The sequence below is a fragment of the Lepisosteus platostomus genome, chromosome 11 (assembly GCF_059453375.1).
Source record: "Lepisosteus platostomus isolate fLepPlt1 chromosome 11, fLepPlt1.hap1, whole genome shotgun sequence".
NCBI lineage: Eukaryota > Metazoa > Chordata > Actinopteri > Semionotiformes > Lepisosteidae > Lepisosteus > Lepisosteus platostomus.
The window spans coordinates 4,386,059-4,410,388 of NC_142621.1; the positions used below are offsets into that span (position 1 = coordinate 4,386,059).

Sequence of the window (24,330 nt, forward strand, 5' to 3'; positions counted from 1 at the left end):
GGTCCAAACCGGGACGTTATACATCACCCAGATTGTTTAATGGTTAATCCTTATGTGTAATATGTACTGTGTACATAAAGGAAGCTTCTTGCACCATCTGCGGGTCACAGCAGAGATAGAAATACTGTATAGAAACTAAAGTGCTCTGGTGAGTTACTGAGGTATCGAAACAAAAACAGATTTTAAATTTCCAAGGCATTTTAAGCAACGTGTTCGCTGGAAAAATGCAATAGCCAAGTCGCCGGCTGTTTATAGATTTAATTCGCCCTCACTGCCAAAGGTGGTTTAGTGGCGTGGAACGGACATGTCAACAATTTTTTTCGCTTGTTTTGCAGTTTTTCACCATGTTACCCGTTTTGATTTTGTTTCATAGACGTACTGTCTGTATGCAATATTAAAAAGTGCTCACAGTCTTTTCGTTTTGCAGTAATTGCGCAGCTGCGACACCGATGTTGCAAACTAGTTGGGAATGAGCTGTTGCAGGAGTTATTTTCCATGGGGATAATGGCTGTCCTGACAGCCCCAACATAAAACGCTGGGATCGCTCTCGTTTTTCAAGCACAACACGAGGAGCCCACCGATGTCAGGAATGTCGCATACCTTTTGATATAGTTTGCGAGATTCCTGGCAGCTCGAGTTGAAACTTTAATTGTCGGTCATCAAACACGAGCGCACTCAGATTCATTTTTTTTTTTGTATTTGTTTTGTGCCTAGCGATGAAATGGCGACATCAAAGATCATGCGAGCCATCAGAGTATCCGAATTTGGAGGACCCTCGGTCCTGAAATTATATACCGACATTCCCGTGCCAGTCCCAGGACACAAACAGGTAACACGAGGGATTCTGCATTTTCAACCTGTCGGGTTCAACAGGTTGTTTTGGCTGCGTGGAGTAAGACACAGGCAAATGCGTTATGCTGATGTGTAGGATACTTGCTGTAGATATCAAATATTAAAACGTCTTCTAAAGTGAGTGTTACCCTAAAGAACTATGAGGGCAAAAGTAAAAAAAAAATGTGTGTTATTTTTAACGGTGTTAATGCGAGAGCTCAGTAGGTTGGAAAATGACGGCTGAGGGGATCCCCAGGACTGGGACTGAACCTAGGAACCCCCAATTTAGATGATCATAACTACAAAAGAATGAGAATACTACAACTAATAAAACTCTTCAGTCTCCATTACTGTATTTTTCCGTGCATTAGAGGTTTGTGTCCCAGACCCTGAAAAGCCTTACATGGCCAAAAAGCAGAGATCTAGAAGTTATGCTAATATTCTTCTATAGCAACTTAATTAAATGATGCCGTTTAGAGCTCAGCTGGAATGTAGGTAACAGCTCTGTAGGCGTTAGAGTTATTCACTCACTCAGAGAGAGGTCTGCATGGTTGTTGCAGCACCAGGTTGCAGATATGTACAGGCCACAGCAGAAAAGCAGGTGAAAAGATGTGCACTGTCCCACTGACATGACATAAGGGCCTAAGGGTGTACAATGACATGCCGGGAGATGGCACAATAAAGATTAATTGTAGAGTTCCAGAATAAACAGAGAACTCCGTTCTTTTCCATTCCCGCAGGTGTTAATCCGGGTGCGTGCTTGTGGGGTGAACCCAGTGGAAACATACATCCGGTCCGGGGCCTACACTAGAAAACCAAGCCTTCCTTACACTCCGGGCACGGATGTGTCTGGAATCGTGGAAGCTGTCGGAGACGGCGTGACATCTTTCAAGGTGGACCGAAAGTATTTAACGGGCACGGTGTGGGGTAGGATTAGTATCTGTTGTTGGAGAAGAATGGCTTTTGTTGGAGGCCAGAAGATATTTATGGGGTACTTTCTGAAATTGAAACATAACACTCTTTGAGTGTGGGTAACCTACTGAACACAATGCGTTGAGTAAGGTCATTCTATACTCCAGAGAGCTCAAATGTCCGGCTAATTGGGTTTCAAAATAATGAGGAGAACGCACGGCCAAGGCTAGTGTGATGTTGACCCATGGAATTATATTGAATTTTTTTAAGTGTTGCACAGTCATGACTCCATTTACTTTTAATTTATTTAACCACTGTTTCAGCAACTAACACGCCTTTGTCATGGTATATGACTGCTTTGGGCTCTGGGAAATCTGGTCGAGAAAGACCCCCTGCAATATCGAAAATACTTCTCTTTTTGTTTTGTTTTTCTAAAGTTTGCCTGCGAACCATTCCCGGGAAGACAGATTTGCTCTGCATGTGTTGAACTTGAACTTGAACTTTATTGCCATATGTGGCCGGTACATTCATGGCGTTCACGGGATCATTCGTCTTGATCCCCCGCAGGCTGGGGACCGCGTCTTCACCACTGGCACGGATTCTGGCGGCTACGCCGAGTACACAGTGGCGCTGGAGGAGTCTGTTCACCGGCTGCCAGACAATCTGGACTACAAACAAGGAGCTGCCGTCGGAATTCCCTACTTCACGGCGTACCGAGCGCTCTTTCGCAAGTGAGAGGTGGCAGCGGGCCGGGGCAGACGCGGCACGCCGTGGCGGGAAGCGTGCAGGGCCCCGTTCTGGAAGGGTCCGGCGATGCAGAGGGAATGCTCCTGCTCGAAGGACAAATGATCGCTGCTGTGGGTCAGGCAGCTTAGGCCTCTTCAGAACCACAACGGCTCCAGGAACACTTTTATTCTCTTGGTTATATTATAAAGACAGATTCGTTTTCTTAATTGGTGGTATAAGTTGATGTGATTGGGAATAAAAAGGGACTTAGCCTCAATTGCAGGCTGGGGTACCTTCAGCGTGGAGTTTGGGAACTGGGAAAATGCAGCTTCCTGATGATGGAGGGATGGAATAAGTTGTGTGTGTTTTTTGTGTACTTTACAGGGCCCATGCCAGAGCTGGAGAGAGTGTTCTCGTTCATGGAGCAAGTGGAGGGGTAAGCCAACAAGTGTGGCAGAGGGGCAGAACTGAAACAACAGTACCGTGCCTCGTGCCACATACTGTATTTACACTGGTGAAAGCCCCCTGCCTCTTGGTTTACCGTGTTAACTATTCTGAACGAGGTGAAACTTTGATGCCGTTATCTGCAGTTTGCTCATTTACTTATGTCCCGTGTCACAGCGTCAGTAGTTTCACTCCTGCTTTCACCTCTGAAGTGAACCTTTCCCTGGGTTGTGGCCCTGTGGTCCAGGTTGGTGTGGCAGCCTGCCAGATCGCTCGAGCCTTTGGGATGAAGGTGCTGGGTACCGCAGGGACTCCAGAGGGTCAGGCTCTGGTCTTGAGGTGCGGAGCCCATCATGTCTTCAACCACAGAGAAAAGGACTACCTCGACAAGATCAAGGTAGCCGCCTGACTCCCCATCCAGCTCCGACGCCTTGGTGCTCCAGAATTCCTAACCGTAGCCCGCTGCTGTCTGACCCTCTTTCCCGAGCTGTGTGTAATTTTGTTAACGGCTGATTGGCAAATCCGGGTGGCACCTGGTCAGTCTGCCCGCGTGTGTGAACTGTCAGTCGCCTCTGTTGTCCAGGGTGCCACCGGTGGACGGGGGGTGGACGTGGTCATCGAAATGCTGTCCAATGTGAATCTGAGCAAAGACCTGCAGCTGCTGTGCCCTGGAGGGAGAGTGGCGGTGAGTACTGACCTTTGCAGAGCAAAACAGAAGCACCGGAAGGCCCTGCATTGTGCCCCCTGCTGTGTCTTAATGGCACTGTGTCTTTCAGATTGTGGGCTGCAGAGGATCTGTTGAAATAAACCCACGGGACACAATGACCAAAGAATCCAGCATCATTGGTGTGAGCTTGTTCAGTGCAACAAGGGTAAGGCATGATTAATATTATATCCAGCAGTGTGATATTACAGCTCAGGAGAAGCCCCACCTCCAGTGCAGTCCTGTAAGGTTAAGTGCTGATGAATAATCATGCTTTGTCCAGATCCTCGAACCCTCGACTGCAGCTGATGTCTCTGCTTGTGCGCAGGAGGAGAAGACCGAAAGCGCTTCCGCCCTCTTGGCCGGGTTGGAAGCAGGGTGGTTGAAGCCGGTGACCGGTCCGGAGTACGCTCTGGAGAAGGCCTCTCAAGCCCACGAGGACATCATCAACAGCACAGGAGCGACGGGGAAGGTGGTCCTGATCGTGTGAGCCGTCTCTCAGGGATGCGGACACCACACGCCGGTGCTGGACGTCCCGGGCTCGTTAATTGGACCATCTCCGGCCTCTGTGTTGAATTAGACTTCATTGACTTTCACCATCAAGGGATTTGCAGAGCTTGCAATAAAGAGGACATTAAAATAAAGCCTTATTCTGCTTCTTTGTTCAGGAGATCGTGTGCAAATATTTTTTATCCGCAGGCCTGTTGAGTGCTTCATTGCGCACTTACTTCGAAACTTCAGAGTGTGCATTAAACCTAAGCGAGCACGTTTCCTCGCATCCTAAGCCTGGAAACGACACTTGAAATTCCCAAACGTTTTGCCTACTTAGAAGCATTTGTCAGCATCACCATTTTATAAATAAAACCCTTCGCATTGGTATGAGATCAGATTGATGAGGAGACGTGGAAAAGTGGCTGCAATCTGTCGTCAATCACTTCAGAGAAGCGTTGAATCACACCAGGATAAAACGAAGTGAAAGTGTTCTCACTGGCAGGAGGTTGAGAGGCATCCGCAAACATCCAATCGGCTGCCGGCGTGGTAGAGAAGGCGGGGTTTATGTTGAAAGGGGAGAATGCCATTGGGTAGGTCACTCGCAGTCCCGCCTCTTCGAAAGCATCGTCACGTGGTTTTCCTTAGCAACGGGGGATGTCATCAGTTCTGAAAAGGGAAAAAAGTGCTTGGATGCGAGCTGTTAGTGCAGACGAGAGAGCCTGATGGCGTGAGAGGAGATCAGGAAAGATAGGTATTTTAGGGAGACCATTATATGGTCTGCTCACTTGAGCATGTGCTACAGGCGATTTTAAGGCTTGTAATTAGAAAGCGGGGCAGAACCGCCTCTCCTGCTCCCACGAATTAAAGGGAACCACCTGCCGAAATCATGAGTCACCTCAACCCTGGGTAAGATGGCAATACTGAGTTCTGCAATAGTTTGGTGGGGGCGTCTCGTAGTCAGTTAAACATGGTGTGCTGCCGTCATTGCTTTCAAATGAGTTCAATATGAGATATGTGAGGTCGATTATCATATTAACATTGATATGATGTCTCTGGGTTTATGGGTGATGAGGATGAACGTGCATGAGCTTTCGTTTTTTTGCTGGTAACCACCGGAGAGGACGGGGGTTGCATGGCATGTTAATTGGGGTGTCCTGATGCACAGCTAAGGGAATTCTGTCATGCAAGCGCCCTGATTTAACTGCGAGCTTTTGCAATGCAAGACGATAAAAAAAAGGTCCCTGAATTGTAATAAGTACCCGATTGTTCTATTCAGAATTTGCACAAGTATCGAGATAAGTATTAGCACAGATTTGAAGGTAATGGAGCAAATAGGATTAATGTTTTGAAATAACGTCTCTTTTCGTTTCGTCGTTTTGATGGTCTGATGTTCTCTTTGGAAACTGTTTCTTATATATCAAAGTGTCGCATATGCTGTGTCGACGTTTTGTGATTTCAGTACTTTATGTGAAGAAGGCTTAAGTATTAAGGTGAATAGGACAGGCTGACTCCAACAATCATTTATAATGCCTTCAATGAAAACAGTTTAGCATATAAAGTTACTTGGAATGTATAGCCAATCCTAAAAGGATTTCCCTTAAGGGTTGTATTTTGGAACTATGAGACCAAGTGACTTGAATATACAGTATGTTTTTAGACCAGCACCTTCTTGTTTAGGTGAAACATAAAATACTTCATGCATTTTTTTTTTATCTATCACAGATAATTGAGAAAAACAGCTTTAAAAATCATAACCTTTGAGAATCATGTTTTTTTTTTGCATCAACCATTATCTGCTTGGTAACGTTATGGTTTAACTATTTTTAGCCCCCCGAACCCTTGTTCTTTGTGGTACTTTTGCTCTCTATCTCTCTTGTGAATTTAATTTGAAATGTTTTGTTCCTGTTTGATGTGCACAGGAAGGGAAATGAAGATATAAAACACACCGGGCACCTGGGTTAAATGTCCTTTCCATCTTCACCAATACCGAACAAGTTATCTGATACAGTAATCGTATACTTGACATAATTGTTCTGGAGATCCTGTTGTCTGCACTACAACTGCGGGGCTCAGGGAGGGAGTCTGAAACGATAACTCACCGAAGATCTCTGCCCTGTATTGTAGACTAGCTGCAAATACACAGTGTTTTCGTTGCCAAGTTACACTACCAGCAGTCGTAAAACCTGGAACAATAACCTCAACAGCAGGCTGAAAAGATGAGCAAAAAAAACAAGGGTTTCTCAGGGTAAGGCATCAAGAGGAAGGAAGGGCAAGTATTAATCTGTGTTTTTCCCCTGTTGTTTCCAGGCCGGTTCACACTTACATGAGCCACAGAGTTCTCTCTGGCGGAGTTTTAAAAATCAGCAGACAACACAAAGCAAAGCAACCGCATTTGAGGGGGAATATAAAAAGTGTTTTACGTGTATGTTTAGAAAGACACCACTTTAGATCAGGTCAAGTTATGAACAGCACACCACAAAATAAAGTGAATTACAGAATGGAAGTTAGATGCTTTACTACTCATTATTCAAACACTGAGTATTTTGTGTTTGATATAAAAAAACCTTTAGAACTATTACATTTTAAAACTACCTAGTGCAACATTGTTCCTTTACAGGGAATATTTTTTAGTTGTCAATGGCTCTTACTGTGTTTCTGTGTATCCCACAGAGAAAGGTCACACACCATGAACGTATGCTAAAAGATTACAGTATTTGACAGTGGCAGAGCTTAAAGTTGTTCTAAAGGACACCAGGAATATATTCAGATGAGGTTTCTCAGGTCAACAACACAAGCACCGTTATACAGTAAATTGTCCCCCAGAAGTAATGGGACAGATAAATGTGTTATACGGTCACCACCTCTGGAACTGGCTCACAAATCTTTGTTCATTGAGCAAATAATGATCTCAGTAGAAAAATGAATTCTGACGTTCTAGAGAAATAATTTGTCTGCTTATGTTGAAGAGTATGCTTATATACTTATTCAATGTTGCTACATGATAACGACCCAGAACATATAGCCAAGGAGTTAATAGAAAAAAAACAAGTTAAAACACTCCAAGTATAGGCAAGAACTGAAACTGGCTGCAGCAAATCTATTGTAAATTACTTGGTCTTTAAAAAGCAGTGTGTCCCTGGAAAGTATGTTTGTGTTCAAATACGATCAAAATTATGCATGAAAACATACAGAAATGAAACGCATGTTGTAAATGGTCACACATACAAAAAAAAAAGCTATTTAGATCTTGCTTCCCCAATACTTTTGGAGGACAGTGTACAGGTAGCTGCAACAAGCATTCCAAGGAAAAAATGATGAACAAGCCAGTTTAAGATTGAGCCTTTTTTCACATGGAGTGGATTACCCTGATGCATTATGTTCTTCAGCCCATTCAAGCTCACTTTCCAGGCTGTAGACGTTAGTGTTTCAATGGCAGCCAGAACTGAACATTGGCTGGGGAAAGTAATCCGTTAAGACTTACAAACTGTATGTGTAAGAGATTACTTTTCATATTAGGAAGAAATTAATTTTTGGGACTAATGAGCTGGTCTGTGTGGTTTGCTTTTCAGCACACATTAAACATTGCAAAACGCAAGATGATGAAATATCATAAATATTGACAGTTTTTTAAGCAAAGGAATCTGTGCTCTCATGTATTTAATTGTAAATGTGTGAAACCAGGATTGTGGTTTAGGGTTAGAGTCAAAAGTACCCTTAGATTTGGGGTTGGAATACTTACAATAAGCATGCACAGACATGCTCAGGTGTTTTTTACTGTTTCTGACAAACCTTGCAAGGAAGAGGCCTATATTTGGTAAGCATGAAAAAGCTTCAGAACCAGGTTAATCTTTGACATGCACAATTATGGAAACGGATTAGTAAAATATTTTACCTTTGTTTGGAAGGTACTGTATGGAAATGGGTTGCTTCATATCAGGTAGAAACACAGTCCTAGTAGTTTCAAAAGGGTATAAATGTGACATCTTAATTAAAGTTTATTGGCAGAAACTTCCAGTTGTATGTTATAACTTGATTGTAACTCCAACTCACCTGTCCATTGAAAAGGTGGTTTTAAAAATAATCAGTACTTGGCAAAAGTATCATGAGTGAGGTAAAAAAATGTCTACTGTTCTTAATTGATTTACTCATGTCAATACAATTTTTTCTACTGTATGTTTTTACATATTTACGAAGATGAAGTACTTTTCAGAACCGTGTCTTTGTCTTGTGTTTCTGTAAGAACTTTCTAGGACTTAATCTCTGGTCTTTTGTTATTTGATATCTAGACCAATCGCTGCGTACAATAGTCTCACAGATAAACACCTCGCTGGTTACTTCAGCAACACCAGGATAAGAAGACATCTTCACAGAGCAGGGCTGGTATGTGTGCATGATAGATAAACATCCTCTGATGTGCGTTTTCCTGTCTCAGTCAAGATTGGTCTCCAGGAACGTAGTTTATTATATGAAATAAAATGTTTTGAACTTTATGGCACTAGATCACACGAAATGGAAGAATTGTGCCGGACAAAGAGTACAGACATAACCTTATCCGGAAAGATCACCAAAAATTTGTGAGAGAATGCCTGGCCCAAGCCATCTTCCACAAGGTCCTGGACATGGAGGTACAGTGAAAAGATGTTAGGATCTACTTTCAAATCACATTATAAATTGCGTTGATGTTTCTAAATAAATAACTCAACCTAAAAATACATACTGCACCACATAGCATTCTTGGTTATTTAATTGAGTTTTGGCTTTCTTTCTGTTTAGATTGTGTTGAATACATGTATTTTTCATTTGAGAAAGCAAATGCATCAAAATGTTCCCATCTAAGAGTTAGAGGCTGGGTGCATCTTGGCATTTGGCTGCACTTTATAGCTCAAGGTTTAGAAAGTCAATCGTGTTATTTGTCCATACGGATCTGTTCAGTAATCTCCATTGCCGTTTATGAGTGTATTAAATTCCATTTTTACTGTTAATCAGAGGCACCATCAAATAGACATCAAAAGGAAACTGGAGGATTTTGCACGGAAAGAACGTGTACAGAGAATTAAGGTAATTTTTATTTTTAGAAAATTCAGATTTCTTTTGTATTTCAGTTTTCTTTTGTATTTTATAAATCCAAAAATTCGGGAAAAAAAAAGTGTAAGAAAAATTAGAGGCAGAGGTATTAATTTTTTGGCTGGAAAAATAACATCTCCACTGAAGCTGTTCTTCCTGGCACTTCTATAATGTTTCTAAAAGCAAATGTCCGCCAGACAGGAATTTTTGGAAGAGTAGGTGCTTATTTGCTTTTTTCTATTTAATATTACAGAACCAAAGCGTGGTAGTTGTTTTACAGTAACTCCTAAATTAACATATCGAAGTGAAGGTTTTGACATCCTCAATCCTGTGGGAATCTGGAACAAGCTACCCAGCCATGTTGTTGAAGCCAATACCCTTTCAAGAAACTGTTGGGTGAGACCCTCAGATCAATGACTCCCAACTACCAAAAAGGCTAGCTGAGCCATATGGCCTCCTCGCATTTGCAACGGTTTTCATGCTGTTATGGCTGTCCTGAAATTAGGCCTTATTTTACAAAAATGGTTGAGCTCTGTGCTTCATTTTGGATAAATGAAAGAAGAGTGCAGTTAAGGGCGTTCTCCATTTCAGGTGGAACGCTCCAAGAGATATGACGAAGACATTGTTCCTATCCTGTCTCCACGGCCTCCCACAGGACTCAGAAACGGGCACACTCAGCACTCTGGGCCAGACAAAGAGCACTCCGAGTCCTCAGAATCTGTAAGTGATTTCCTGCACGGGTGATCTAACTCTGTGAATTGGCTTCATTACTCTGCTCTCCTCCCCACTGATAGCTGATGTGTGGTGAGCGTTCTGGCGCACTATGGCTGCCGTCGCATCATCCAGGTGGATGCTGCACATTGGTGGTGGTGGAGGGGAGTCCCCATTACCTGTAAAGCGCTTTGAGTGGAGTGTCCAGAAAAAGCGCTATATAAGTGTAAGCAATTATTATTATTATTAATTATTATTATGACTCCAAATAGCAGAGAAATTGACTTGTACGCAAGCTAGCTTCTGTTATGGAGTCATCACAGTTTGAACTACTGTGTATGTGTTGCAGTGCTCCAAAAAATAAAATGACTTTCAAATGGAAGACTGCTCTTACTTTGACTATTTCTTTTTTCCAAAAGCAGCAGGAGGCAAGAACTCAAGAGCTTGTTATAATAACATAATTGACACATTATTCACACTCTTTAATCTGAAGAGCTAATATGATTCTGTAATCTATCTGTAATACCTTAATTGCTTTGAGCGTTTTGCAGTGTGTTGATGGAGATTACACTGTGCTTACATTGCTCAACATTGTTTCACTATCAGTTATTTTACACTGTTTAGTACTGTAACAGAAAGGATATGTCAACAGTAACTGAACTGATCTGAATTATTGTTTGTTTGCATTTTTTGCAAACTTAAGGAGATAGTTGCTAGGTTGTTTAAATGATCCTTTCAGAACAGGTGTGGATGTAAGCTCCACTTGAGTGTCTGCTGAGCCTTTTGCCATCATTGTATTTACAAGGAAAAAAGCAGATTTAGCTAAAAGCAGGTACATAGTTTTTCAAGCATTCAGTGCAGTTTGTCCATGCATGATTTTTAGTTTTTAAAAACGTACTAAATACTTGTATTTGATCTTTCTTTCTTTTTACTAGGATGTCTTAGCGGTAAAATGTTTTATTTTCTCATAAACCTTTCCCTGTCTTAACAAACCTAACCAGAATGTGTTAAGGCATGCCTTCACAAGGCAGTGTTAGTGAGATAGGAGTTGTAAAACAAGTGTACACGCATCTGAATGGAGACAAGTAGGAATATGTTTTTGCCCACAAAGCCTGAAGTACATGGCAACATCCTACTCTTATCTGAAAAATGAAGCAACAACAGGACTGATGCAGCCTCTTGAGAGAGTTTTGAACTGCTACTGTTTGTTTTTGTGTCTTTCTTCAGCACCTTATGGATTTCAAATCAACATAAGAAAGATTACAAGCGAGACTAGGCCATTCAGTCCATCTGGCCTGTTTGGCAGTCAGTAGCTAACTGAACCAAAGATCTCTTCCAGCCTTTTCCTGGATGAAACCAGGGTATCTTCAACCACGTGCCTGGGTAGCTTGTTCCTACAAGTCTTTCTGTGAAGAAGTGCCTCCTCCTCTCGGTTGTAAATGCATTTCCACATAGGCCCACTTGTGCTCTTTTTAATGTTCCACTGTTCATCGTGAAAAGGTTTGCTGGGCTGACCTTTTTCTGTGCGTTTGAAAGGACTTTATAATAGGTCTACTCTGATGAACTTTCAGTTCCTTCATCCAGTCAGCATAGGATATTTCCCTTAAGCCCTGAAATGTATCTTGTTGCTCTTCTGTGGACTGATTCCAGAGAAACAAAACCTTTTCCATCTTTCTATATGGAAAAGGTGGGGGAGGGGCTTGCGGTTTTAAATTCTTTGGTTTTATCTATATACCCTAACATTTTGTTTGCCTTTAAATTGCTTCCCCACATTGTCTAGAAAATGTCAATGATCTGCCAACATGAGCACCTAAGTCTTTTTCGTAAGTGGCTTTAGTGTTTAAGATGTGTTTCTAGTTTGTTTTCTTGCTACCTGCGCGTGAAGACCTGCACATGTCTGCGCTGAGCTTCATTAGCTGCGAGATCGCGAGAGGTGGGGGTGTATGAGCAGCAAAGTCACCCCGTGCTGTTCTCTTGCTCACCTCGCAGCCGAACTCATCGCGCCCCAACACGGCGCCGGGGAAGATGCAGAGGCCTGTCCGACTGCAGCCCCTGCACAGCCACACCCCCCAGGCCTCAATCAGGCGTCCCTCTCCCGCCTACAAGCACAGCAGCTTCTCCGAAGACAACGAGCAGCACTTCCACTACACGGTGAGGCCAGGACTCGGCTGACAAGAGCCCTTCTGTCGCGCGTTCCTAGTCTTACATTAGCATGTTCACAGGCAGCGATCGCCTTGTGAAAGAGCGGCATTTATTGGGCTTGTTTTGGAAGACAAAGCTGGTTTAATTATTTTAAACCTGAGATGATTGATTCTTACCATATTATATTCCAGCTGGACAGAGATACCGGGAGACATTTAACCCTGACAGACCTTAACAGTGGCATATCCCCTTACCGTCTTCCAGTCATTAATAATTATATCACCCCAGTCCCACCCCCCACAAAGAGAAACGAGAGGAGTTTTAAAGGAACTCCTAACGGGACGACAAGAGGCAGAAGACTGCGGCCCACTACTGCCCCAAATGTATTTGGAGCAACAAAGGTAAATGCAGAAGTTATTAAGTCTAATACAATTATACCTTTCTGTCTGCTCTGGGTTTTAATAAAAGCATTTTTCAGAGGTCAGCTTTTAAAGTAATGCATCTTTTTTTGGGGGGGGCAGCGATATAAATATTTTATGTGGTTTGCGCTACATACTTCAAAGCACGCTACATTGTGATCACAGTTCCATAATGGTTCACTCACCTCTTTTTGTGTCACTCTGTCTTTGCTAAGTTTTCTTTTTCCTAAAAGACAAACTGCTACTAACCATGTCTAAGATTTCTGTTTGTGGTGCCGATGTTGCTGTAGGTGTTTCTTAGTCTGTGTGAGCAAAGTCGAAGTCTCCCATGAACACTACTTCTTTTTCACATACTGTACATTTTCCAATTACTTTACACACTGTTGAATTACAATCAACATTTTATTTGGTTTACAATGCAGTCCATTTTTATGTGCAGGACATCAAAGTCCATAAGACATCCGCGCACAGCAATGTTTCCATCACTATGATCTACTGTGGAAAGACTGTTCATTTGTCTCATGATAACATGGACTTAAGGGATGAGGTGAAAGTATTCCAGCAGCACTGTGGTGGAGAAAATCTCTGTGTTTACAAAGGAAAACTTCTGGAAGGAGGTCAGTAGATTAGTCAACAGATTGTGTTTGGTCAGCCATGTTAAAGAATGTGCAAGTTTATCAAGACACTAAAATGTGACACTAACGTCTATATTATGTATGTCCTGCATAAGAATGGCTTCTGTTTTTTCAACCTTTGTAACTACTGTTTTAAATTCATAAGACATTATGAATTATCTCATTAATATGAGATATTTATTTTTGTGGCAAAAACCTCATTTGTAAGTCATATTCAGTTTTCTTTTTCAGTAACACATACTCATTACTTACAGAAAGCAGAACTAATAGTCATTAACCTTTTTAAAATGAGTATTGGCTTAGACAAAACATCAGATAGTCCACAGCTTCAAGGGACGTCACAGACATTCCAGGCACCAGGGTGACAGGGTTAGGTACTGAAAAATCTAAGAGCAGATGTGATAGTTTATGTGTTTAATTAGACTGAAGTACTGTGCTGAGAGGCTAATGGTTCCCTCACCTCCTACAGAAACATTTCAGTTTGTCTCCAGGCGCCACTGTGGTTTTCCATTCAGTCTTACCTTCTTCCTGAATGGGATGCAAGTCGACAGACTGAGCTCCTGCTGTGAATTTAAACATCGGAAAGGATCCCGACTGGGTGGAAAACATGGACATTTTGGCTTTGTCAGTGTTGATGGGGCTTCTCCGTGCTACAAGTAAGAGCTTTGCATTAGTGTGATAAAAACAGGTTGCAATCAAAGATGGACAGCCTGAAAAGTATCTTTCCTGAACAAGGCTTACTGCATTATATTCACGTTAGCCCTCTCTGAATTATTTTCAAAATAATTGCTCCTTTCTTCAGTTATAGCTGTACTTCACAGGAACAGGTGGTTTGCACTGTAGTTCTGGGATGGTGCATATGCATGACCAGAGCATTGCATCTCATTCTCTGGTCTTGCTCTTTGACCTCAGATGCATCATTGCCTTGGGCTTAGATAAGAAACCTACTCCCCCTCTTAAAAGGATAAAGGAGGACACAGAGAAAGAGGGCTCCATTGAGGGGTCAGTCAAGATGACGGAGGAGAATAGAGAGGATGACGGAGAACATATTAAGGAGGAACACACATCAGCCGATGAGGCCTCTAAGGAGGAGGCTGAAGGCGATGAGCCCATGGAAACAGAAACTCAAGAGGAGATGCCCAAAGAGAACGAAGAAAAACAAGAAAAACCCACAGATGGTAGGGTAAAAAAATTTGCATTAAATTTGCTACACATTTCCCAGATATAAATTTTGTCATTCTTTTTCTTTAATCAGACACATAATATTTTAAAAGCTCAACTAAAAACCCAGATGCATTTCTGAAACTTACAATATTGGATGTTTTGTGTGTATGATTGGCCTGTCTTTTTAAAATAAAGGGTATTGAAAATGGTCATTTTCTCTTTCTGTAGATTATGAGGAGGATTTTGAAGGAGATGATGAGAAGCCTGATGAAGAAAAAGAAGAGATGAAATCAGAGGCCAGTGTTGTGGTGGCGAAATCGCATTCAGGATCCGATGACGAAAGGGATTCCAACACATGCAGGACAGAGGACAAAGAGACGGATCTTCTGGACAGTGACGGAGATGAGAAAGAAGGATACACTGACAGTGAGTTTGAAGAGGACGAGAAGTCAGGTGAGGGAACATTTTAAGGCACAAAGGCCCAGAAAAATAACAAATGCTTGTTGCTTTAAATCAAAGAGCTGTAATGAGAATGTTGTTCACATTGCTGGCATGGGAGGAATTTATGGACACCCCACTCTAAAACACCCATTCTCACAAATGCATCTTCTCCTTTGCAGAGAATAGAAAACAATCCTCGGTTTCCTCTAGAAGCGCTTTGTTTTCCTCCAGCAGCAGCAAGGAGGAGTCTGAGAGCGAGAAAGAGGAGGTTAAAGAAGAAGTGGAAGATGAAGAAATCAAGGATTCCTCCCATTTCACATCAAGCTCTGAACCCAGAGCTGATTCTGAGGCTGCCCAGGCGCTGGAGGAGCAGCCACAGCTGGATGAAGAGTTAGCTGGTGGTGACAAAGAGCAGGACCTTCCTGAGGAGGTCATTGAAGCAGAGGAGGCAGGAAATACCCAGGCTGGGGCAGAAACCCCAAAATCGGAAGAGATGGGGAGCAAGGACGCTGCAGATCAGGAAGGTCCCAAGAAGGGGGTGGAAAAGAAAGAAAACAACGAAAGGGACAGCACTGAGCCATGCAGGACAGAAGAAGACAGTCTTACACAGGGGAAGGAAGAGAATGCTGGCCTTCCCACCAAAGATAATAAGACTGATGCACTAAGTGAAGAACTCTCTGAAGGGCCTGGTGGTGACATAGAGTTGGGTAGGGGTGAGTATCCCAGCTCTTCAGAGCTGTGCCCTGAAGTCCGTGTTTCCAGATTTTAAGTTCTTATACTTCTGTGTGCTGTAATTGGGTTTGATCTGCACCTGTGGTTTTTCATGCATGTTTTTAAAATGAATATCAATGTATTAGAATACAAAAAAAATTCATTTAAGCATGTTAATAGCTTAGCTTCTTCTTCATTAATGTAAAGCCTGGATGTTTTTGTGTTTTGCTTTTACTTTTTTTGTGATGTCAGTATTTTCAGGTTGAGCCTTCAGTCTGTTATAATAGGGCACAGAATATAATTATAGATATTGGTTTGGGCCTCTGATTTGACTAACAAAATTAATATGACTTATGAGTGATGGATTGGATTTTGGATTAGATTTATTTATTGGACGTTCCATTCTCATGTCATGACATAAATTTGGCAGACTGAGTCAAGTAATAGTGGTACAGTATAATTTTGCAATACTGAAAATACTGTGCTGTGTGCTGTGCATTTGTTTTGTTTTCTTATTTTTTGGTTGTTTGCTGTGCTGTACTTAAAAATCAAAAGAAGACTGTAATTCAGAAAACACTTAAAAATTGTATCTATTCCAAAGTTTTGTTTTATATTGATTCAGAATATTGCTGTGGATGATTAAAATTCAAGTTTTGCGTCTCTTGTGTATAAAACCCTAAGGGGTAAAGACTGGCTCAGTCCAGGGGACTGTTTCAGAATCAGTAAGACAAAGATCCTGAGAACGAATTGGAAATTAAAAGCAACTTGATTTAGGAAATGCTTCTTTAAACAAAAATGTGTGGGTGTCTGGATTAATCTTCCTGTGAGCTTATTGTCTTCATATAACTTAAAAAAAACTGTAGTCTGCCAGTGGTGATTCACTTAAATGTATCCAACTTTTGACAAGCAGTTCAGTGGGCGCATTCCCTCTGAATGTGCAAACCTCAGCTCATTCGATTTTCATTTTTGTTTTATTGTTTCTGAGACATGCATTGTCTGCCTATGACTGAAAACCCCCGATGTTTGTTGTTCACAAAAAGTACATGAATATGAGAGTCTCTGCAAACAGGTTTTAAGTAGCTAATATACTGTATCCAGGAATCCTAGAAGAGGCAATAGCATTGTCTGTCACTGTAGCTTGTTCCAGACTCCCACCACACCTTTGTAAAGAAGTGCCGGGTTCTCTGGAATGCACTCACTCATTTTGTGTTTTTATTTTGCTTTGTGGCTTATTGTTTGCGTTTCACTGCTCATTCTGGAGAAGTTCACCAGGTTGACTTTGTCAGTGCCTTTCAGGATTCTGAATACCTTAATCAGGTTCTCACATAGTCTTCTTGGCTCGAGACTAAAAGGGTTCAGTTCTTTTAACCTGTCAGTGTAAGATATTTCTTTTCATCCAGGAATGTACCCGGTTGGTCTTTACTGGACTGATTCCAGAACGGAAATATATATATATATTTGTGTCATGTGGACCCAAATGGAACACATTATTATTCACCTCTGATTTGTAAATATTCATAGATCATTATATGTAACCAATTTAATTTCCTATAGTGCACGTGAAATATGTGGAATTTTTTTTCTCTACTTTTGAAAATTGTAAGTTTGCCCTTTAATAAATCTCTTCCAAGTAAATGACTTTCTTTTCCCACATTGTTATTTTATTAATGATGGCACGTAAGACATAAATAATCAGTGCATTAACTGTGATACTATATATTAATATAATAAACGTGAGAAATACAGAAGTCGTTAAATCACATAATCGGATACATTCTGTGCCTTTTCTGTACATTTATGCTGTGCAATAGGAGCTGGTACACATGCGAGTTCATGGTAAAGTTTATGGTAAAGTTCATGGTCTGTTTGTCTGCTTTTCTGTTTCTGTGCATTTTTTAAATAAAAAAAGCCAAGTTAGTTCAGAAGAAACTGGCTGAAGCGATAATGAACCAGGCAAGCTGCAGTTCTGAGCCAGAACCAAGCGACTCCAGCACCGATGAAGAGGAGGACACTTCCATTGCAGAACAAACTGTGGATCAGGGTTTCAGTGGTACAGTGACTGCTTTCCATTGGCTTTGTTTTGGTCCTGAGTAATGGCATATTTTTACTATTCACAGATCTTGACAAAGTTACTATCTATAAAGCTGGTGTGTATCTTGTTATAATACATACCCGATTTAGTGTTGGCTTTTTCCCAGAAATCATGTTGCAACTGAACTGTTCCTTTTCCTGACTTCCCAATCTTGGTTCTAGGTGTTGAAGCAGAGGATGCCATTGCTTTTTCACTGAAGCAGGCTGCAGGCATACAAGAGGAAAAAGAAGACCCTATGCAAACAGCTGAGGAAGAGGCCGGTTTTAAGCATGAGGAAAAGCCAGAGACAAGAGACGTGCTGGAGCCTTATTCCAAAGCAGAGGATGCTGAGCCTGAGACTGAGGGAAAAGACTTAGAGACTGAGTTAGAAACTGGCGAGGCTCAGACAGAAGAACTAGGATCTGAAATCAAAGAGGCTGAGGAACGGGCAGGGGACAGAGGAAACGGTGCCGAAGAGATGGAGGACAAGGTAAAAGAGGCTGAGGCCATAGCAGACAATGAAGAAACTGAAGCTAAAGATGACAAACCTGAAGACACTACAACAGACATTGAACAGGCTGAAGCTGAAAACGCTATGCCTGAGACAGGCACTGTTACAGCACAGACCGAGTTGGAAACAGAGCACACTGCTGAGGAAGAAGAGACTGAGGGTGAGGTGGAAGACTCTGAAGCAAATTTGGAACAGACAGCAGATGAGATACAAGCCAAAGCAATAGAGATCGAAGCTGAGGCAGAAAACAATGCCGTAGGAAAAGAAGAGATGGAAACCAACAGTGTAGCAAATGAGACAGAGGCAGAAGAGGAATGGTCAGACACTGAGGCAGAAGGGCCAGTAATGATGGCTGAAGGTGTAGACGATAGCCCTGCAGAGGGAGACACTGAGACTGAAGAGGACGAGGAGGCTCAAGCAGAAGACGCTGAAGCCCAGACAGAAGCATTAGAGGATGACCCAGGACAGGAAGAGGCCAGAGCCAAGCAGGAACAGGGCGAGGTAGGTAAGGACCAGGAGGAGCCAGGAGCAGAAGCAGCTGAGGGTAAGAAAGAAGCAACACTGGCTGAAGGAGAAGACGACAAAGTAAACACAGGGAGTGAGGCTGCAGAAGAGGAGGCAGAGGCCGGTTGTGAGGAGGAGCTGAATGAGTCAAAAGCAGAAGACCCTGAATGTAAACCGCTGGAAGCGGGAGAAGATGTGAAGTCAGATATGTCAGAGGAGGTGACAGCTTTGCCAGAGGAGTCTAAGGATGAGGATAAAGAGAGTATTGCTGGGGTAGGAGAGACAGACAAGGTGAATGAGATTATAGAAGAAGGTACTGAGGTTAAGCAAGGAGAGCAACAACAAGGTGTGACAGATGCTGTGCAAGAAGAGACTGAGACTAAAACAGAGGCTGAGGATCAAGCAGAATTAGAAGAAAGTTATGTAACAGAAACTGACGTTCAGGTACAGGAAACTGCAGATAAGCAGGAGGAGACTGAAGCTGCAGCAGAGCTTACAGAAAGCGAAGTAAAAGATTCTGAAATCAAAACAGAAAGGCTGGAGGCAGAGGCAGGTGAGAACGAGGCAAAAGATGTGACCGAGAGTAGAGAAGATCAGTCAGAGATCAACACAGAATCAGAAGCACCTCCTGAGATTGAGCCACCAGAGATCAAAGCAGGGGAGTCTAGTATTACACAGGTGGATAGTACAGCTGAGGTAGAGGAACCTGAGGAAACAGCTACTGGAGAGGCAGTAAAGTTAGAGGACGCTGAAGCAGAGCCTGTAGCAGGAGAAACAGAGTCGAGCACTAACACACAACATCCAGAAACAGGGGAGACCAGGCCTGAGGTCACAGATGCACATATGACAGAAGATAAAGCTACGGAAGGAGGGGTAAATGGTGTAGAACAGAATGAGGCAGAGGCTAAGGCAGAAGAAAGTGAAGCCAAGGAGAACTTGCTGGAGGCTGATGGAAAAACAGAGGAGCCCGGGGCCGAGGTAGGAGAGGGAGGGGGCATGGCTGATGAGGCAGAAGTGCAAGCTGAGCCTAGTGAGCTAGAACAAGAGGAAAGTTTAAACAAAGAAGCTGAAAACCTCACAGGCCCCGAAGACAAGAGAGACAACACTGCAAAGGAGGACGAAGCTAACAAAGATGAGGCAGGGGCTGGTGTTAAGGATCTTGTAGGAAATGAAACTGGAGAGTCTGAGGCCCCGGACAATGATTCAGAGCATCAGAGGAAAGGAAACGATGATAAGATTGACCCTGAACCAGAGAGCGAAGACGCAGAAAAGCAAGACTCGGGAACTCAGTCAAGAACGGAAGAGGTGGAAACAGAAATGTGTACAGAACAAGCACAGCTTCAAAGCAGCACAGAGCCAACAGACGCAACAGAACAGGATGATTTTTCAGCCAAGGCAGAAGAAGTGGAGCCCAAGCACGACGAGGAGGCAGGGGAAGAGGAGGAGGGCGGATCGAAGGTGGTGGAAGACCTGCATTCGCAGATCACGGAGCGGGCACCAGAGGCTGAGGCTTCTGGAGCAGAAGAAGCAGAGTCCGAGACCAAGTCAGCGCCTCCACTTGCGAGGTCTGAGGTGGAGACCGGAGAAGCAAGCTTTGAGTCAGAGGATGAGACCGCAGTAAAGGAGCCTGGAAGTGACTCTGAATCCAAGGCTGAAGTGGAAAGCGTAGCCGAGGAAGAGCAGGTGTGGACTAAAACACGAGGAGATCCTGATTTGGAAGCGGTGACTGAGGAGCTGGTGATCGGGAGCTCTCCTGCCAAAGAAGACGCTACAGAGGAAGCTGAGCCTGCCAAAGAAAAGACTGAGGAGCAGAAGACACCAGAAGAAACTGCTCCAGAATACCTGAAGGACAGCAATCCCACCGAACCACAGAACAACAAAGAGGACACAACCGAAGCTCCAGATCTTGGGACTGTGGCTGTCCAAGATGACAGTGACAGAAAAGCAGCAGACAGAATGGAACAAGAAAGAGAAACTCAACTTCTTCCTGAGCAGCCACTTTCACTACAGGATGCCGAGACTGGACAACCTCCTGTGAATTCATTGGCAGCCTCTGCAAGTGACAGAAATCCACACACCGCTTAAGAACAATCAGAAACGTCACACCATAGACACACAGGTAAATAGGCTTGTGGTTAGTTGAAAATCTCCATCTGAGAATACAAATAAGAGGGTTGTGAAATACACATTAAATATAAGGACAAAATCCTCCAACATACTTTTAAAATTCAAACCACTTGCTCTAAAGCAATCCTTTAAATAGTAAATTGTTTTTTTTTCCAAAAGGGAAAGAGTAATATGTCAAAGGACATTGTGCATGAAATTAATGTAAGATAATATTTTAATGTTGGAAGATATACTTTTCAAAGCTATAACTGTACCTCACCAACAATACTAGAACCATAGTGTAACAGTTTCAAATACTTGTCTAATCTGAAATTCTACTATAGTAACATGAATAGCAGTTATCCTCACATCCTGATACTGTATGTATTTATTATCTCAACATTGAGAGACATAAAGTTAACATTTAAAACATAATCTATAAAGCATGCACATTCTATTCAAAACCAAATGAATGCAAATGTTACTGTTTTGTCTGATTATGAACTCATGTTAATACTCAAAAGCACTTGTTACTGTATTTATAGAATGTGTTCATGACAGCATTCACCCAAGGCTCAATAAGAAAGTAATTGACAGACGGGATACTTTACTCTTTCTGCATTTAAAGGCATAGAACTTTGTATGGATTGCTTTCAATTAAACAGACAAAATAATAAAAAGGTCTCTAAAGAATATAAATGAAAAAACTAAAAAATGTCGTGATTTGTTTTTTCAATTCTCAGGATCCCAAAGAAGGTGGTTTCGGTTCTGAAGCAGAGGCATCGCAAGGCTTGGGCACCTGATGTGCATATTTCCGTGCGTCAGTCCCCGCTTCTCCAACCAGCCTCACCATGTCCACGGCATTTCAAATCCTGAAAACTCATAATACTGCAAACAAATGTACTTTGAGGTTAGGCACTACAGGTGTGACATTTTGCATGAAAAGGGAGTATGCTGTAAGCACAAAAAGCGCTGTAGAAAACTCCAGCTTTGAGTATTGTACTTAGACTGCTTTAAAAAAGATGCTCACTGAGGACTGTGCACCATTAAAACAGTCACACATCACAGACCTCCTTGACCATAACTTAACCATCTTAGAAAGTATTTCAAACTCGGTAAAATAATATTTTAAGCCTATAATTTTTATATATATATAAATGGGGATATCAGCCTTAACGAATTAAATGTAAAAATGCTTTTCAGTATTTATGTCTGCAACACCATTTAAGGTAGAAGTCTTTATACTGGCTGCGAAGCTTAACTCCCACTGCAGGTTTCAGTGTTGAGCTGATAGATGTTTCATTGGCAATGGCTCCTGGCTGCTCATTATATAAAGCCAGCAGCTTAGAGCCTGCCAGTTCAAGTGGGCCTAGGTCAAATGGCATGAGCGAACTCTGACCTTGTGCCTCGAGCTGGAGCAAGTGGGGGTGTCCTTCACCTGCCATGAAAAAGAGGCCCTTTGCCTTTCTGGGTGCCTGTGATCTTGCAATGTTGCCACTCTTCCAGCCCCCCAACACCTCCAGTGTAGACACTGCAGGACGTACAAGATGAAGCAACTCCCTGGGTGACGGACAACAGCCACTATGCACTAGCAGCCCCACTGCGCAGCAGGACAGCTAGAGACGTGAAGGAGGGCTTCATCAGACGAATTAAGGAAGAACTCTAGTGACCAAGTAGTCATCAATCTCACTCGGCAGGCAGTAGATCCCAACGGAAAGATGGTGCTGCCTACAGCACAGTACCCCCCCCCAGCCACCTTACTGGGGTACTGGTTTGACAATTCTGGTCCGGGGCAGGAGCACCTCCTACTGGTCCTCCGACACCAGCAGCAAACTAGCTTGGCATAAATGAATGACATACATTCGCTAAAGAAGGTGAAAGAACAATCCAGCTGTCCTTCTGTGATAGTGTGGCTTCCTAGTGGCTCAATCAATAACAGTGATGTTTGTGGTAATATGTTCTCTCCCTTTAGCAGTTCCTGTAATAGGTGCTGGTCACACTTTGCCCCTGCTTAGGTGTCTTTCTAGTGATCGGCTGTGAAGTACACACTCTTCAGAGCGTCTGCTATGGAATTCACCTTTCATCAGGTTCTTGAAAGCGGATACTCCGCACAGCCTGGCTCATTGAACAGAAATAATTCATACTGACCCTCCGAGGGAGAATAAACCCCTGACGATGAATGACTCGCCATTTGAGGGGAAAGAAGTAAACCCACTGGTCGTGGCCACATCGCAATCATGCAGGATTCATAAAATGCAAAAATTAGAGGTTTTTCCTTTGATCACACCAATCCAGTCTTTAACAAAGCTTGCACTTAAAAGCACTTTTTGTGTGCATCTCTCCAGAGATGAAAAATGAGAAAGCACAGTGCAATACATTGATTTAGACACTTTACTTTTCTCTAATGAGAAGACAGAAATGTTTGTATTTGCGTATGCCTGATTTTACTCTGAAGACAGAAGGATATGATACAGTGAAAATATTTTTCTCTCAAAAGACCAGTGGCTTTTATTATTAGAAAGGTTGTACGTCAGAATATGAAAAAATATTAAATAAAATCATGCTCAGCTTTTGAAGTCATAAGTGATCAAACTATGTCAACATGACAAATGTATATCGACACTACACAAGCACACGTTAAGCAAATATTTTAAGAAATACGCATGCCGAATTTGGAAAATGTTTTCCCTTGAATTGTGAATCCTTGAGTGTATTTCTTTCTTCATAGTAGTTTATGCGCAGGGATTAGAAATGGGACAATGTTTCATAACACTACCATTTTACATACAGCTGTTAAGATACTGAAAAGGAGTTGTAAAAAATGATTTCTGCAAAACCTCCTTTGTAAGGAACAAATTACTTTATTCGTTTTTGACTTTTCAAATTGCCAATGTGTTACAAATTTAGATTACTAACATATTTTAGTAGCATATCAAAGAAGCAACAGTTTTGTACCAATTGTTGAAGCTTTTCATTTTGAAGAACACAAATTCAGACTTTATGTAGCCCTAGTCTGACAGTGCTTGCTCACAATTTTGTGATTTGTGCAGCTGTTTTTGCACTATCAAGAATAAAAAACACACGAGAAACCAAGCTAAGCTTTGCAGCTTAAAATGTGCTTTATATTGACCAAGCTTGCTCAGGAAGTACAGAAAGTGTTCAGCATATTTATATCCTATTGCTTTTCAGAAATTGTGAGATAATGTTTTTTGAATAAACTGTATACTGCATAAAAACTATATGATTTTTAATTATATTTGTGTTCAATAAAGAGCCTGAAATAAAATTGCTTTTGTGTTGTTGTTTTTTATTATTCACTGATGTTCAGAGAGTTCTTAAAAGTACACTGCCTGCAATGTTTTGCAATTCTGAACTATCATCACTATTAATGAGGCCTTCAGACCTTTAACTGCTTCATCTAAGAAGAACAAAGCCAAAACTCCTTATGGGTGAATAAATTAGTTAATGCAAGGAAAGGATACAGTGATGAAACCAACAGTGTGATTTAAAACTGGTGTCCTGGACTCATTTTCCCCAGACAAGCTAAAAATAACAGCAAAACTTTGTAGAAACATATTTCCTTTGATTATTATTTTTAATTGAATCAAACAATGTTTTAAATGCCAATTCATATCGTATGAATAAAGCAATTTCAGCTAAGAACATGAACTACGTATACTCTCACTCAGGTACGTGCATTTTTTAAAATCCGTTTTCTGTTTGCAAATAAGAAGACGCACAAA

The 24,330-nt window shown here is 42.1% G+C and overlaps 2 protein-coding genes across 6 annotated transcripts; both read left to right on the forward strand.

Annotated features, from left to right (window-relative positions):
- cryz (crystallin, zeta (quinone reductase)) lies at positions 1–4,260 on the forward strand. 3 transcript variants are annotated; one of them, XM_088598013.1, is made up of 9 exons: positions 1–148; positions 715–829; positions 1,572–1,724; positions 2,311–2,474; positions 2,854–2,905; positions 3,161–3,310; positions 3,497–3,598; positions 3,690–3,785; positions 3,900–4,260. In XM_088598013.1, exons 2-9 carry the CDS (start codon positions 722–724, stop codon positions 4,104–4,106), a joined length of 1,032 nt encoding a protein of 343 aa, XP_088454139.1. In that variant the 5' UTR covers positions 1–148; positions 715–721; the 3' UTR covers positions 4,107–4,260. The 3 variants fall into 3 exon arrangements, with proteins under 3 accessions (XP_088454139.1, XP_088454141.1, XP_088454140.1); XM_088598015.1 differs by having other exon boundaries at positions 3–148; positions 3,945–4,260; XM_088598014.1 differs by having other exon boundaries at positions 25–161.
- Positions 4,261–4,771: 511 nt separating this feature from the next.
- Positions 4,772–23,873, forward strand: erich3 (glutamate-rich 3). 3 transcript variants are annotated; one of them, XM_088597982.1, is made up of 16 exons: positions 4,772–5,014; positions 6,028–6,353; positions 8,395–8,488; positions 8,608–8,733; positions 9,095–9,166; positions 9,764–9,892; positions 11,873–12,034; positions 12,217–12,426; positions 12,884–13,061; positions 13,549–13,735; positions 13,992–14,257; positions 14,472–14,696; positions 14,864–15,397; positions 17,305–17,445; positions 17,649–20,600; positions 21,331–23,873. In XM_088597982.1, the coding sequence occupies exons 2-15, from the start codon at positions 6,325–6,327 to the stop codon at positions 20,564–20,566; spliced, it is 5,271 nt and encodes a 1,756-aa protein (XP_088454108.1). In that variant the 5' UTR covers positions 4,772–5,014; positions 6,028–6,324; the 3' UTR covers positions 20,567–20,600; positions 21,331–23,873. The 3 variants fall into 3 exon arrangements, with proteins under 3 accessions (XP_088454108.1, XP_088454110.1, XP_088454109.1); XM_088597984.1 differs by lacking the exon at positions 17,305–17,445; XM_088597983.1 differs by lacking the exon at positions 6,028–6,353.
- The last annotated feature ends 457 nt before the right edge of the window (positions 23,874–24,330 follow it).

Coding starts and splice junctions, on each gene's coding strand:
- cryz (XM_088598013.1), top strand. CDS start 722: ATGGCGACATCAAAGATCATGCGAGCCATCAGAGTATCCGAATTTGGA. Junction 2,906..3,160: donor TTCATGGAGCAAGTGGAGGG/GTAAGCCAACAA, acceptor CCTGTGGTCCAG/GTTGGTGTGGCAGCCTGCCA. Junction 3,599..3,689: donor GCCCTGGAGGGAGAGTGGCG/GTGAGTACTGAC, acceptor TGTGTCTTTCAG/ATTGTGGGCTGCAGAGGATC.
- erich3 (XM_088597982.1), top strand. CDS start 6,325: ATGAGCAAAAAAAACAAGGGTTTCTCAGG. Junction 9,893..11,872: donor ACTCCGAGTCCTCAGAATCT/GTAAGTGATTTC, acceptor CTCACCTCGCAG/CCGAACTCATCGCGCCCCAA. Junction 12,035..12,216: donor AGCAGCACTTCCACTACACG/GTGAGGCCAGGA, acceptor ATTATATTCCAG/CTGGACAGAGATACCGGGAG.